Here is a 13,004-nt window from a genome sequence, read left to right on the forward strand (position 1 = left end):
ATTTTTGACTACAGATGCTGGAGGTCTTAAGTGTGAACCACCCAGAGTCTGTTCCTATCCCGAGGAATTTTCTTAGAAACACTTTGGCTCCCGGGCATCTCAAGGCCTCAGCTAAGCGCCATGCCACCATCACAACTCAGGGAACTCTGAAATATCAGTTATAATATCAGTTTCTGTCTTCTCGGCCCCTCTTCATAGCCAACTTGGTCCTATTTCAAAGTATCTAGGGCACAGAGTAAAGATGGCCTGAGCCGGTGGGATATCCCTCCCAGGCTCCCAACCCCCAGAATATCAGCTGAATTCTGTCACTACTATGCCAACACATTTATCCACTGCCTTTCCACCCCCTCTACTCCAGGGCAGAGAGAGTTTCAAAAGTTAATGGTTATTGCCTTTCAGGGCCCCTCTGTGTTTACTTTGAGAAGGTCAGGCCCGATACTGTGCTGTGTTGCTGTTCTTCTTTTCAAAGCACTAGTATGAATTTGATAAAGTAAATTGTTGTTCTAACAGGAAGCAGTTAGGGGTCACAAAATAAATAGTCATAGAATTCAAATAAATCCAAAGAATAAAACCAAATAAATCCATGTGTGTATGCACTGTGATACATAAATACACTTTTTTTTTTTTTTTCAAAGCTAGTGTTTTTATCGCTGCTGGTCTGGACCAAAGTAATTGAAAAATTGTGCAGTTCGTGGTACTTTTTTTTCAAAGCTAGTGTTTTTATCGCTGCTGGTCTGGACCAAAGTAATTGAAAAATTGTGCAGTTCGTGGTACTTTTTTTTCCCCCCAGAGGCCGCCTGGAGCTTTGAGCAATGTGACGTGAATATAATTTTTAAAAAGTGAAAAGAGAATTTCATCTTTTAAACAACTGCTTATCTTGGTGGGGTTTTTTTTGTTTTTGTTTTTGTTTTTTTTTTCTGCTAATGAATTTCACGTTTGGATGAAACCAATTTGCAAAGTTAAATTAGGGATTTAGGCACTTAGATGGTAGACTTCAAGCCCTAAATGAGCTCAAGATTCCAAGTCTTTTGCTGTCCCCTGAAAGAAGGAGGGGGGGGGAGTAGTGTTTAAATGATGCTTTAAAGGGACCTCTCTAGTCTGTTATAATATTCGTTACACAAACACAGAAAAAGTCCTTGACATTTGTGAGTCTTAGGAACATTGTGAGCCAGAGCCTGGTACCTGTTTCCTTGGTGTCCAGAGGAGGACTGGCAGAGCTGGAGGAGAGAGCTTCTGGTCCCAGGCACGCCTTGGGTCAGGGTTGGAGACTTCCTGTTATTCAAGCAATGGAGTGGTGCTTTAGCAAGGCAATGGCATCATGGTGAGAGCCTTTCAAGAAGTCAATCTGCCCCGTGCACAACTTTAATCTCAGCTCTTAGGAAGCAGAGGCAGGTGGAGCTCTGTGAGTTCCAGGCCAGCCTAGGCTACAAAATGAAACCCCGTCTCTACAGTAATCATCACCCTAGTAGGATGTGACTGTAATATTCATGCAAGACTTAGGTGGACATCTGCTTTATGCTTCCAGGCTCAGAGGCACTTCTGGGCAGGTGGTAAAATCGCATAGCAGTGAGCATGGAACTAGCTAGCCACTGATACCCAGTCACTGCTTCAAGCGCAGCCTGGTACTCCTGTGCCCTTGGGCTCCTGCCTGGCATATCAGATGCAAGGGCTGACCTCACCTCTACTCTTTGACCTAGAATAGTGAGGGGAAGAGACTGAAGGTGGCATCTATTGAGCCAGATCTTTGGCCAGAGGCTTTAGGTACAGGAAAGAACTGCTCATGCCATGCATTTTACTGTAAGGTGACTGAGGTGAGGAGAGGTGGACTGAGAACAAGAGCCATCGCCTCATGGCTAGGAGCTGGTGGATCTGGGATTCAGCCCCAAGGTGTCTGACTCAAATGCCCGCACAGCTCCGTGGAGCTTGGCCTTCAGATGAGCTTCTCAGAGCAGAGATGGTTAGGGCCCAGGAGTGCTCACCCTTGACTGAACGTCATTAGCCTTGGGCTGTGTTAGTCATTCTTTAAAATGTGGCTTTAATTTTGATCAGGGTATGGTGGGGCTATGGGAGACCCCTTTCCCAGAGAGAGAGGACAATGTCACTTTCTACAGGGCTGTGAAAGAGAAGGGAACACGCGTAGTGAAAGCACCACAGAGGTGGCAGAATACCACAAATACGTCCCACAAATGTAGGAATTACATCAGAATTTCTGTCTGCTGCTTGGGTAGCCTCTGCTGTAGGGTGCTCTCCTTTTGCTCCTTTGCACTGATGTTTTGCATTTTCTTTTCCCTTTTCCCCTCTGTGTGTACTTCCAGCATCTCTGCCCTTCCTCATCATTGAGACCAGCACCATCAAGCCTTACCGTCGAGGGTTTTACTGCAACGACGAGAGCATCAAGTACCCCCTGAAAGTCAGCGAGACGATAAACGATGCTGTGCTCTGCGCAGTGGGGATTGTCATCGCCATCCTGGCGGTAAGTGCCCTGTCTTTGTCCTGTGCTACACTGCAAAATAGCGGAGCCAACGGCCCTTTATGACCAGCCAAAAGAGACTGCCACCAAAGAAAACTCTATTTAGCATTATATTGCTTTTTACAGTTAATTCTATTTCTAAAAGGCAACATATACTGGATGCTAAAAACATAAAAACATTTAGAAACACTTTTTTCTACTATTTAATATGCCCTATCCTCAGAACAACCTAATGGAGTTTAATAATATCGTCGTCGTCTTCGTCCTCCTCCTCCTCCTCCTCCTTCTTCTATTACCCAGCCAAGGTGTTTTCTGTGGTTTTACCTCACCTTCAGTGAGCTGCAGTAACAGTGCTGATGACCTTGCAGTTTCGTAGCACGCTGTTTTCCTGCCCTGTGGCTGTAGTGATAAGTAGGACTTGGAATTCAGAACACGGGCCCTAGACCTCACCTGCTACTAGCAAGCTGGCATCTTTAAAAATGAGAATGAGTGTGTTTCTTCACAGTGTCACACAACAAGGCATAAAAGGTCAAGAGTGTCTTACTTATAGAGTGTCTATTTGCTGTGGTAAATACCATAGCCAAAAGCAACTTCTGGGGGGGAAAAGTTTTTTTTTGTTTTTTTTGTTTTTTTGTTTTTTTTTTTCCCCAGTTTACATTTCCAGGTAGCAGTCCAACACTGAGGGAAGTCAAGGCAGAAACCTGGAGGCTGAAACTGAAACTGAAGCAGAGGCCATGGAGGAATGCTGCTGGCTGACTTATTCTCCATGGGCTTGCTCAGCTTGCCTTCGTAGAGCACCCAGGAACACCACCCCAAGGGTAGCACTGCCCACAGTGAGCTGAGACCTCACACCTGTTTATTCAATCAGCATAATATCCCACAGGTGTGCCCACAGGCCCATTTTTCTCAGTGGGGGTTTTCTTTTTGAAAATGACTCTAGCTTGTGTCAACAGTAAAACTAGCAGTTCGATGAATATTAAAATGTTTTGCAAACTCCCTATTTCTCTCTCTCTCTCTCTCTCTCTCTCTTTGAGACAGGGTTTCTCTGTGTAGTCTTGACTGTCCTGGGCTCACTTTGTAGACCAGGCTGGCCTCGAACATAGAGAGATCTGCCTGCCTCTGCCTCCCCAAGTGCTGGGATTACAGGCGTGTACTAGCCCTTCAACTACTTTGCAAATTCTTGATTGTTGAACAGGTTTCTAGGGTATAAGTATAAAGTCCAGCCTGATGCATGCTACCCATAAAGGTGATAGCCTTCCCTCATGAACACGGCAGAAATGTGCCACACATGGGCTGTGACAAGGTCCGGAATCTTTTGAACAGTAGTAATAATTCCTATGTCTGTACTCTGCCGTTGAACTCCTGCCACGTGGGTGAAAAGGAGAGGCAGAACATTTGCTAGGATCATAAAGCCTTAGATCCTTGAATTGCTGCACTGGGAGTTTAGCTTCGAGATGGAGCTTTGAGCTGCTAGCCCCACTATGTAGACTGAAAATCTATAGGCCAGAGCAATTTGATAAAAGGCATACTCAGAGCCTTTAGTGAGTAAAACCCGGGGCTCAAGCCTATGCCTGGCTGATTTCAAAGCCCCTTTCCCATCTCTCAGACGTGCATTTCAGGATGGCTAGCCTTTCTAGGTAAACCACTCCAGGGAAGGCAGTTAGCTTATCTGGCCTGCTCTGGGTTGTGGCCGGTAAGCTACTGGTAGCACAAGTTTTTCTTGTTGCCTTGCTACTTTGGTTGTAAACCCCGAGACCCCTCTCCACCTTATTTTATTTTATTTTTTAACAACCTAAGCCAGGCACACAATCAACAGTTGGAATTTGGGCAGTGGCAAGGGGAGTGTGTAGAGTTCTTTCCAACCTTTAGAAGAAAACCAGTCCACTTGGCAGCCATGGCAGCTCGGGAAGGGGCACTGAGGATATCTGTTCAAAAGCTGAAACATGAAAGGTCCAATTTACCATTGCTCCAAATTGATGGTTGTGGGAATGAGTTCCCCAGGAAGAACGGCTTTTTTTCCTGAAAAGGGCATTTGTTGTGGAAGGCAGATAATTATAGAGTATCTGTTGCCGAGGTTTGAGCAGGTGTTCTTGACAGCCAGAGGACTGGCTAATTGAATGTTTTACGAGAGCACATTATCATCTAGGAGTCTTGTGATAAGAACAGATCCAGAACAGGTACATCACATGCTGTTCAGGCGCTCCACCAGGTGTTATTCCCAGCATGCCATGGGGGTGGGAAAAAGCCGGCACACAGTAGAAAGCAGAAACTAGGCACCTTTTTCCTAATGTGAATCAAGTGAAAGATTGGTATCCATAACCCTCAGCTTCTTCTTCTCTAAAATCAAAGCAGTGTTCACAATTCCTCAAGAGGATTTTCATCAGAGGCAAACACTGCAGCCCTACAGACACCCTGTGAAGTTTTCCAGATGAAGTGTGCACAGTCCAGGGCAGAGGCGCAGCCCATGGTTTCTCCCAGGCCTGAGGATGGGGAAGGGAAATAGAGTGGCTATTAGGAGGCTGTTCTTTCCTCCCTGTCTCTCTTTTTCCCAAGCAGGAGCCCTAGTCAGGAGTTCTGCTCCCACTGGACGCCTCCTCCAGAGGTTCCAACAATCCTAGTGTCTTTTCATACCCGTTCTTGGGTGCTTCGTGGTCCTGTGCTATTACCAGTGTCACCTTGATGTCTTCCCTGGCTCCCTAGGTTTCCTTGAAACAGTCCTGAGCGGGACCCTTTAATATAGGATAAGCAACTATGTCAACAAAGTGGGTTTCAGTCAACATTCTGTAGTTCAGATGAACACCAGGCTAGATGCACAGAACACAGCAGGACAGCAGGGTCGATGGGATGGCTCAGCAGGTGCAAGGGCTGATTTGATTCCTGGAACCTACCTAAAGGTGGAAGGAGAGCACCAACCACTAAAATTTTCCTTCAGCCTGACCTCTACAAGATCAATATGGCACATGTACCAACTCCCCTCTGGCAAGAGTTTAAAAAAAAAATCTAGAAAAAAAAATACATCACATTAACTGCTGGTCAAGAGCTCCTGTGTGCCAGGGAAACATGGCGACTGTATTGACAAAGTTCACCCCCAACAAAACACCAAGAGCTCGATAAAGGTATGTGCTTTGGTTCTTGTCTGAGCTCTGTTGTGGGCAGTTTGTAAGATAATTGAGCTTGATATGAGACACAGTAGATTCATCCGTTAAGTGGAAAGAGTATGTAAGTAGACATGATTGCTAAAGTTTTGTAATGAGATCAGCACACACACACACACACACACACACACACACTAACTCAGTCCCAGGCACAGTAAATTTTTTTCAATAAATGTTAGCTGCCTGTATTACAAATGAGGACACAGTGTCAAAATATGGGAGACACGACTCAGGCAAGACAATGCATGTCTAATTAAAATGGAGGCTGGAAAAGAATCCCCACATTTGACCATGGGCCTGCGATCTTTTTTTTTTTTCAAGTCATTAATTGGTTAGCTCCAGGGCCTCTTGTTTCTCATTTCCAGTTTAATAGGACTTCTACCTCCTGCTTCAGCTGCCAATGTGTTGCAGCCAGAGGTGCATGTGACATGTGCTCCTATCACCTATTGAGGTCTGCTAAGCCTGCTTGCTTGCCATAATGCCAAGAAACGCTCCTGGAAAAAGGTTCAGTGAAGACCTCAGAGGCAGATGAATGACTCGCTTTGGTATGCTCGGCTCTGGAAAAGCTATCCAAGCTGCGGATAGCAGCAGGACGCATTCCCCACTCTCCCATCTTGACTGCCCCATGAGTCTGGCTGCCTTCACCCAGAGAGCTGGAGGGACAGTCAGGCATGGGAGCAGGTTGCAGAACTGGAAATGTAATCAGCTTCCTACTTACTGCTCTGGACCTTCTGCTCAATGTCAGGTTTGTTGCAAAGCCTTGACTGATTTGGATACCCTTGATCCAGTCACCACAACAAAGGAATGGATGGTGGAGAAGATCAGGATGGTCTTGAGATGCAAACTGTAGGAGGTTATAGAGAAAGCAGACACCTCTCTTAGGCAGAAGCTATGGAAAATACGTCGTCATGTTGACCTCTTTTTCAGATGTGTATCAGGTTCTGGAATTATAGCATAATAGGAATTCCTTCCAGGTCCATACAGCAACAGTCCCTACTCTGCCTTGAAAAGGCTTAATGACTCCAGCAGCAACCAGGGTAAGAGCAACAAGTAAAATCCCATGTCCCATCTAGCCTTCCTTCAGTAGCGCCTTGCGTTGCCCCATCAACAATATTATGGGCAAAGGTCTTAATATGACCCCCAAATGCTCATTGTTCTGTTCAATAAACAGAACGCTTGCCAAGTTCAGACCCCAAGATGGGTTCACACAGATTCCTTTTATCCAGGAATTGATTCATGGGTACATTATAGGTCAGTCTCCCTCCCTACTGGCCTTAAGAGTGCTACTTCCCCCCAAAGACCCAGCCATGCAAAAAAAAAAAAAAAAAAATATTCTTACTAAAGAAACTCAGACTTTGGCACCATTTGGCTGTAAAAGCAGGTGATCAGACATTAACTCCCTGGGCTTATTTTGACCATTATATCAAGTGCTCTTACATGTGTGATCAGACAGATCCATGCTTCTTTTTTTGAGGTAATGGATTGCTTGTGCAGTAGCTTTTCTGGGCATACTCTCTTATTGACCCCTGCTAGTCATCTTGAGAGAACAAATGTTAACAGCGGAGACAGCTGGGCCTCAAGGAAATATCGGTGACTTTCATATATAACTGGCAAAGTTGGAGCAACCGTCTTGAGCCTGTAACCAAGGCTTTCAAACCCCTCCAACGTCCTCTGCAGCCTGTCTCCATTTCACAGCTATTTAGAGGGCCAAGTGGTGAGATGCACAGTTTCACGGCTCGGCCAGCAAGTGTCCCCGTCTCAAACAAGCCCGTAGTGCCTTTGCTACTCATTACCTTGTCGTGGGATTCCTGTCTAGGTTTGGTCTCTCCTGCTGGATGGCAGGTTCCTGGGAGACAGAGGCCAGCTCTTCTCCTCTGCTGGAACATGATAGGCACTGAATAAACACCAAGCAGGCATCTCCAGGAAGCATTCTTTTGGCTACCTCCTCCCCCATCTTCCAAAAATCCCTTCGAACTCTGAGCCTGCCTGCCCCTAGCCCTGTAGTTACTGTGCTGATTTCTCTTGTCTGTTTACAAGCTTGTGCCCTATTAGCAGCACAGGGTGGGGATTGAACCAGTGCGATCTAATAGTGTTAGTTCAAGCTGCAGACCATGATACTTTACATAAGTGTATAAAAATCACCAAGGATGCTTTTAAGCATGGGCAGAAAATCAAAAAAAGCCTTGGGCCCGAGATGCCAGAGGATCCTGTTTGTTTCCCAAAAGCCTTAAATATGTGCCTTGTGGAACACGGGGGCATGCTCTGTGCCACATGCAAATTTCTTGCTGGAGAGACAAGAAGAAGAGCTTAATACCTCCAGGAGTTGTTTATTCAGGATCAGGCTTCAGTTCGCCACATCTGGACTTCATTAGCCTCCCCCCCATCTCCCTTTATCTGCTAGAGTTCTGCCAAGAAAACAAGGTTCCCCAACATTGCTCCTCATTAAAGGTTAGTTGAGTTTTCAACTGAAAGAAAGAAAAAAAAAAAAAAGGTGAAGCTGTGCTGGCCCAGCAGTGAGTTAGTGGGAGACCGGGTCCCCTAGTTTACAATCCACTCCATCTGTGCAATTACCAAGACCACCAAGAGAGAGAGGCCACATTAATCCTTCAGCTATGTTGTCCCCTGATCAGATGGCTGCAGAGTTCTTCAGAGACCCTCTTATCCCTGGGGGCCTTGTGGGAGGGGGCATCTATTTGTGATTTAACAAACATGGGCATTGAGTGCCTCTGTCTAGGATTTCGTTTGTTCTCTCTCCACCACCCGTGCACATTCTGCTGCCTGGAAAGAAATGAGGCTGGCACCAGTGACTTTCTAGCTATGTCCAGACCTTGGGGTTCGTGACTGTTTGAAAACAGTATCTAATAGGAAGGTGACAGTAGTCTACTTTTAAATAACAGCGCTTCTGAGTCCAAGGGATAGAGTCTGTGTGCATCAGAGTGTCGTGGGGACAGGGAGTCAGATCCTTTTACGAGCTATCCGAAGGACTAGCAACTAATTTGCTTTATCTTAATGATCTTCAGCAGCTATATGAAGTAAGCATTATTTTTCCCATTTTATGAGTGAGCAAAGACATTGACGCTTACAGAGGAAAAGTGATTTCATCCAAGGTTACTATACTGAATAAACTCGAAAGTAGGAATTAAAACCCGGGTCTGACCTGCTTAAAAGCCCAAATACTCTAATGAACATGCTTTCTTTTTTAAATCTACAATATGGTTGGGGCTAAGTTGAGTGTTCTTTGTGTATCAGTAGTCTGTGTGAAAAGATTTGAATGAGGAGACAAGCTAAGGGCAAGGTCCTAGACTCAACCCCAGTATTGAGAAGAAGAAGGGGAGGAAGAGGAATGGGAAGAGGAGGAGGAAGAATAGGATGACCATCACCTACTGTGCATAGGTAGATAAAATCCTACTCTTACACTGCACAGTCATTGTGGTAGACACTGTGGTCCATAAGCTGATGGATAAGGTGTAATTTTGCCCTTGAAGCATTAAGTACAAGACCAGCTGTGGAGGGGGAAGCTTAACAAGGGAAAAGAATTAAAGGGAAATAACACCGGGCACAGTGGGGCACGCCTGTAATCCAGAGGCAGGCTGATCTCTGTGAGTCTACAAATGGAGTCTAAGACAGCCAAGGCTACACAGAGAAAACCTGTCTCAAATTAGAGAAAAATTTTAAAAAATCAAGGTAGTGGGCCCTAGCAATGAGCATGCTTTAGAGACAATGCACATCACAATTTCCTTTTACTTGGGACTGAAAAATAAATTCAGAAAATTTTATTATGTCCTGCTTCACAGTCACCAAATGTAGATGGTGCGCAGTGCTTGGGAGTTCAGGGGAAAGAGGAGGACTTTGGAATATCTTCACACAGAAAGAGTTGATCATCATTTTTTAATGAGCATGTATCCTATCTAATTATCAGAAACCTCTCAAGCTGCTGATACTAGCACCACCCTCATGTTTGTGGTTAAAGAGCCAGGTTTACCGTAAGGAGCGAGGTTTAGCTCGCTGAGCTACTCCAGGTGCAGAGGTGAAAAAGTCTGAACTCTGTGCCAAGACCAGCTGGCACTTGAGCTCTTTTTAGAAGGGGAAGGATGGGGTTTTCATCCGAGATCTTGACTTGCAGGGAGAAGGGGATTTCTGTAACAATGGAGGAGATTTTGCAATGCTAGTGCGCTTGCAGGAACTGCAAAGCAGACCTGTTTGTCTGGAGAAACAGGGACAAGGGCGCTGACAAAGTTCAGGTTCAAAGAAGGCTGGGGCGAGATTGTCAAGGCCTCTGCCGCTGAGGAATTTTCACTCCAGTTAATTGCTAGAGATTGACGAGAATATTGTTTTAAGCTAGCTTGGAATGGGAAGTTTTCTGACCGTGGTAAGAATGAAGCCCGAACCATCGTAGTGGCAATACAATAGGAAAAGGAGGAAAAAGATGACACACAAGGGACCTTGCAATAGCGTGATAATAGAAGTTGATGGCAGTGGGATAAGAGAAAGGGAGGAGGTTTAAAATTCTGGATCTGTGTAGTTAGGTTTAGGGACACATGGACTAGAAAACAGGAGTGGGGGTATAGTTTGGTGGAGGGTGGAGCTGGGTTTAGTCTTGGTTAGTTTGACCTGCTGGCATCAGCTTCGTGTCCACTTGGATCAGTTAACAGAAGGCTGGGACAGGCTTGAGGTGGGAGGCATTTGCTGGTTAGGAGATGATCTTCACAGAGCTAAAATCACGGCAGAGAGCTGGGGATACAACTCTACTGACTACTGAAATCTATTGAGTAGAAGCCAGATACAGAAACACTGGAAACAGATAAAAAGTAGCGTAGAAATAAATAGGAAGAAACGCACCGTGGTGCAATATTAAGGAAACCTGACAATTTCAGCAGGAAAAGGGAGGGTGAAGTTGGCAGAGCTGCCAGGAGACTTTTGCATGGACTGGAAGGAGGCCTTTGGCTGTGAGATCCTGCCGTTTGGAAAAATAATGGCACATCAAACTATGTTCTTCATTAGGTCTATGGGCACAGGGCAGCCACTGCCGATTGCAGCCATAATGGGCTTCTGGGGTCTTTCTCCGACCTCTTTGTCATCCGTATCTTAGAGGTCAGAGTTGTCATACCCGTAGAGCCCAGCATCACAACTGTGGCCTTAGAAATGTCTGTGACTTCATGGTCTTCCTCAGAGAGCATGTCACTGACCTGCCAACAAAGATAGTTGAGTTAGACTTTCCCAATCACTTACTTATGAAGATATGGCAATTATTTTTTCTACTAATAGATGGAACGTTTGGCTTTAGAGAAATTACAGCTCCGTTCCTGACTCCATCTTGAGAGGCAGAACCCAAGTATATTACATTTTTCCTTAGCCTTGAGACTGAGAAAAATGATTCTCCATCATCAAGTGTCTGTTGAATGAATCTCTTATGGACACAAAGAAGTTTGTTAACCCACATACGTGAGATGTGGGGGTGGGACAAAACAAGCAAACAACTCCGGATGGTGGCTAACAAGGACTTAAACATTCGAGTACACTACGAGAGTAGAAGATCATCTTACCTGTATGTCTTTGGTTTGGGGACATAAAGAGCTCCCTACTGGGACTTCAAAGAACCAGCAGTGTGGTACCTTCAGGAAGAACACAGCAGTGAGAGGACATTGGTGATAGGATGTCCAAGCTCTCTCTCTCTCTCTCTCTAATTCAGGGTGACTCACACTGGCCTCCCTAGCCTTCACCACTCTCACTTAAAAAGCGTCAGTAATTATATATGTGTGTGTGTGTGTTTTATACATATATATATAGTGACCTTCCTGGTGCTTTGAGAAACAGACAACAAGGAGGGAAAAGTACTTTGTAAGCTGTAAAAGGCCGTGTAAATAGTATTAAAGCAGAACAGAATACAAGAACATTAGCCTGTCAAAGTCACAGGGCAGGAAGAGACCTCAGTGTCTAGAAGAGGCATTGTTAGGATATACTGTGTAAAAATACTGCTTTTCTTGGGGTGATTTATAAATAGAGCAAAATGTTTAAAATAACACAGAGCAGCTGAGTGGGGGTTGGGGTGGAGTCCTCTTGCAATGGGTTTCATTTCTTCTATTTTGTTTCCTGGAAGTATCAAAACCAGCATCGCCGCACGTGTATTTTCTGCTTCTACGCCGGCAGGTAATGCTTCCCATGTCCAGTTTGAAACGTTCCTTTCCAAAGAACTCATGGATACAAATAGGGCTCTGATTCCCCCCCCCAACCCCTCCTAATCATGTAAGAAGAAGAAGAAAGTTAAAAAAAAAAAAAAAAAGCCAGAATGAACCCTTGGAAGTGCCAGGCATTTGACATACTGCCTCTTGCATTCCCTGCCAGTCTCACCAGGTGGATATTATTAATGCGAGTTTCTATGAGGGGACACCTAAGCCCAGACAGGTGAAGTCATCTGGCTGAGAAGTAATAGATGGGATCAGACTGAGACGTACTGGCTCCCAGGCTGCTGCCTCTTTCTCCACGCCTTGTCCTGTCCTTCCCACGAAGCCCGGCCCAATGTTCCTCTCCCGTTTCCCTTCCAGAACAGTTAATATCTGTAAAGATGTGGGTAGCTGGCCTCTTTTTCACCACAAAAAGGCAGGAAGAGGCTCTCTCTTACAGTTCTAGACAACTTCCCAACCACCGGCTTGTTGGCCCAGGACCCGTCCCTTTCTGTCCCCTTGTAGCTTAATTGCCATGCTTTCCTCTGTATGAGTTTCCAGACTCTGGGCCAAGTGCCTTAAAAGGCAGGTAGGGGAGAGTTCTCTGCTGGCCTGGCAGCCAGCCATCACCCCCAGATCTGCTGCTAGCTGCTTCAGAGAGAGATCAACATAGAAGGCATTTTTTTTTCCAGAGTGAAATTTACATATCAGAACCTTGCTGACTGAGGCAGGAATGAAGGCCCTGAGGGTAGGGACCCCGCCTTGGGGCGGGGGTGCTCATTTTATGACCCAGGAATGAAAACATTGTGAATAATGAATAAAGTCCGAAAGCAGTAAATCTGAAACTCCAGAGTAGGCGAGTAACGTGTCAGGGAATGGTGCAAGCCCCCGCCTCTCCCAGTTTTCATTAAATAGCCTTTAAGGGTTAGGATTACAAGAAGCCATGTCCCCTGGTTCATAATGATGATTTATGGCTGTGTTGTCGACTCCTCGACCCTTCTGTACGAGGGGATGGAGAAAAGACATAATTTGCTGCTCATTAACTGTGCAAATCTGTCAGGGCTGCTCCAGAAGCTAGTGGTCCTGGCAGCCTTGCGTCTCTGCTCAGCAGCTTCAGTCTGTCTGTCCTGGAGACGTACAGCTGCTCCTCCACCTTAGAGAATGGTTTCCATAACGACAGAACTAAAAGCTGATCCCTGGGTAGCCTGACCCCACGTC

At 45.6% G+C, this 13,004-nt stretch overlaps 1 protein-coding gene across 2 annotated transcripts in view; it reads left to right on the forward strand.

The window, feature by feature from the left end:
- Plpp3 (phospholipid phosphatase 3) overlaps positions 1 to 13,004 on the forward strand; it is a 76,697-nt gene that overhangs the window by 35,329 nt on the left and 28,364 nt on the right. For both annotated transcript variants that reach the window (XM_021650108.2, XM_060366066.1), the window contains exon 2: positions 2,316 to 2,473. In XM_021650108.2, the coding sequence (XP_021505783.1) occupies positions 2,316 to 2,473 (158 nt within the window). The remainder of the gene's footprint in view (positions 1 to 2,315; positions 2,474 to 13,004) is intronic.

Source organism: Meriones unguiculatus, chromosome 12, assembly GCF_030254825.1.
Source record: "Meriones unguiculatus strain TT.TT164.6M chromosome 12, Bangor_MerUng_6.1, whole genome shotgun sequence".
Classification (NCBI taxonomy): Eukaryota; Metazoa; Chordata; class Mammalia; order Rodentia; family Muridae; genus Meriones; species Meriones unguiculatus.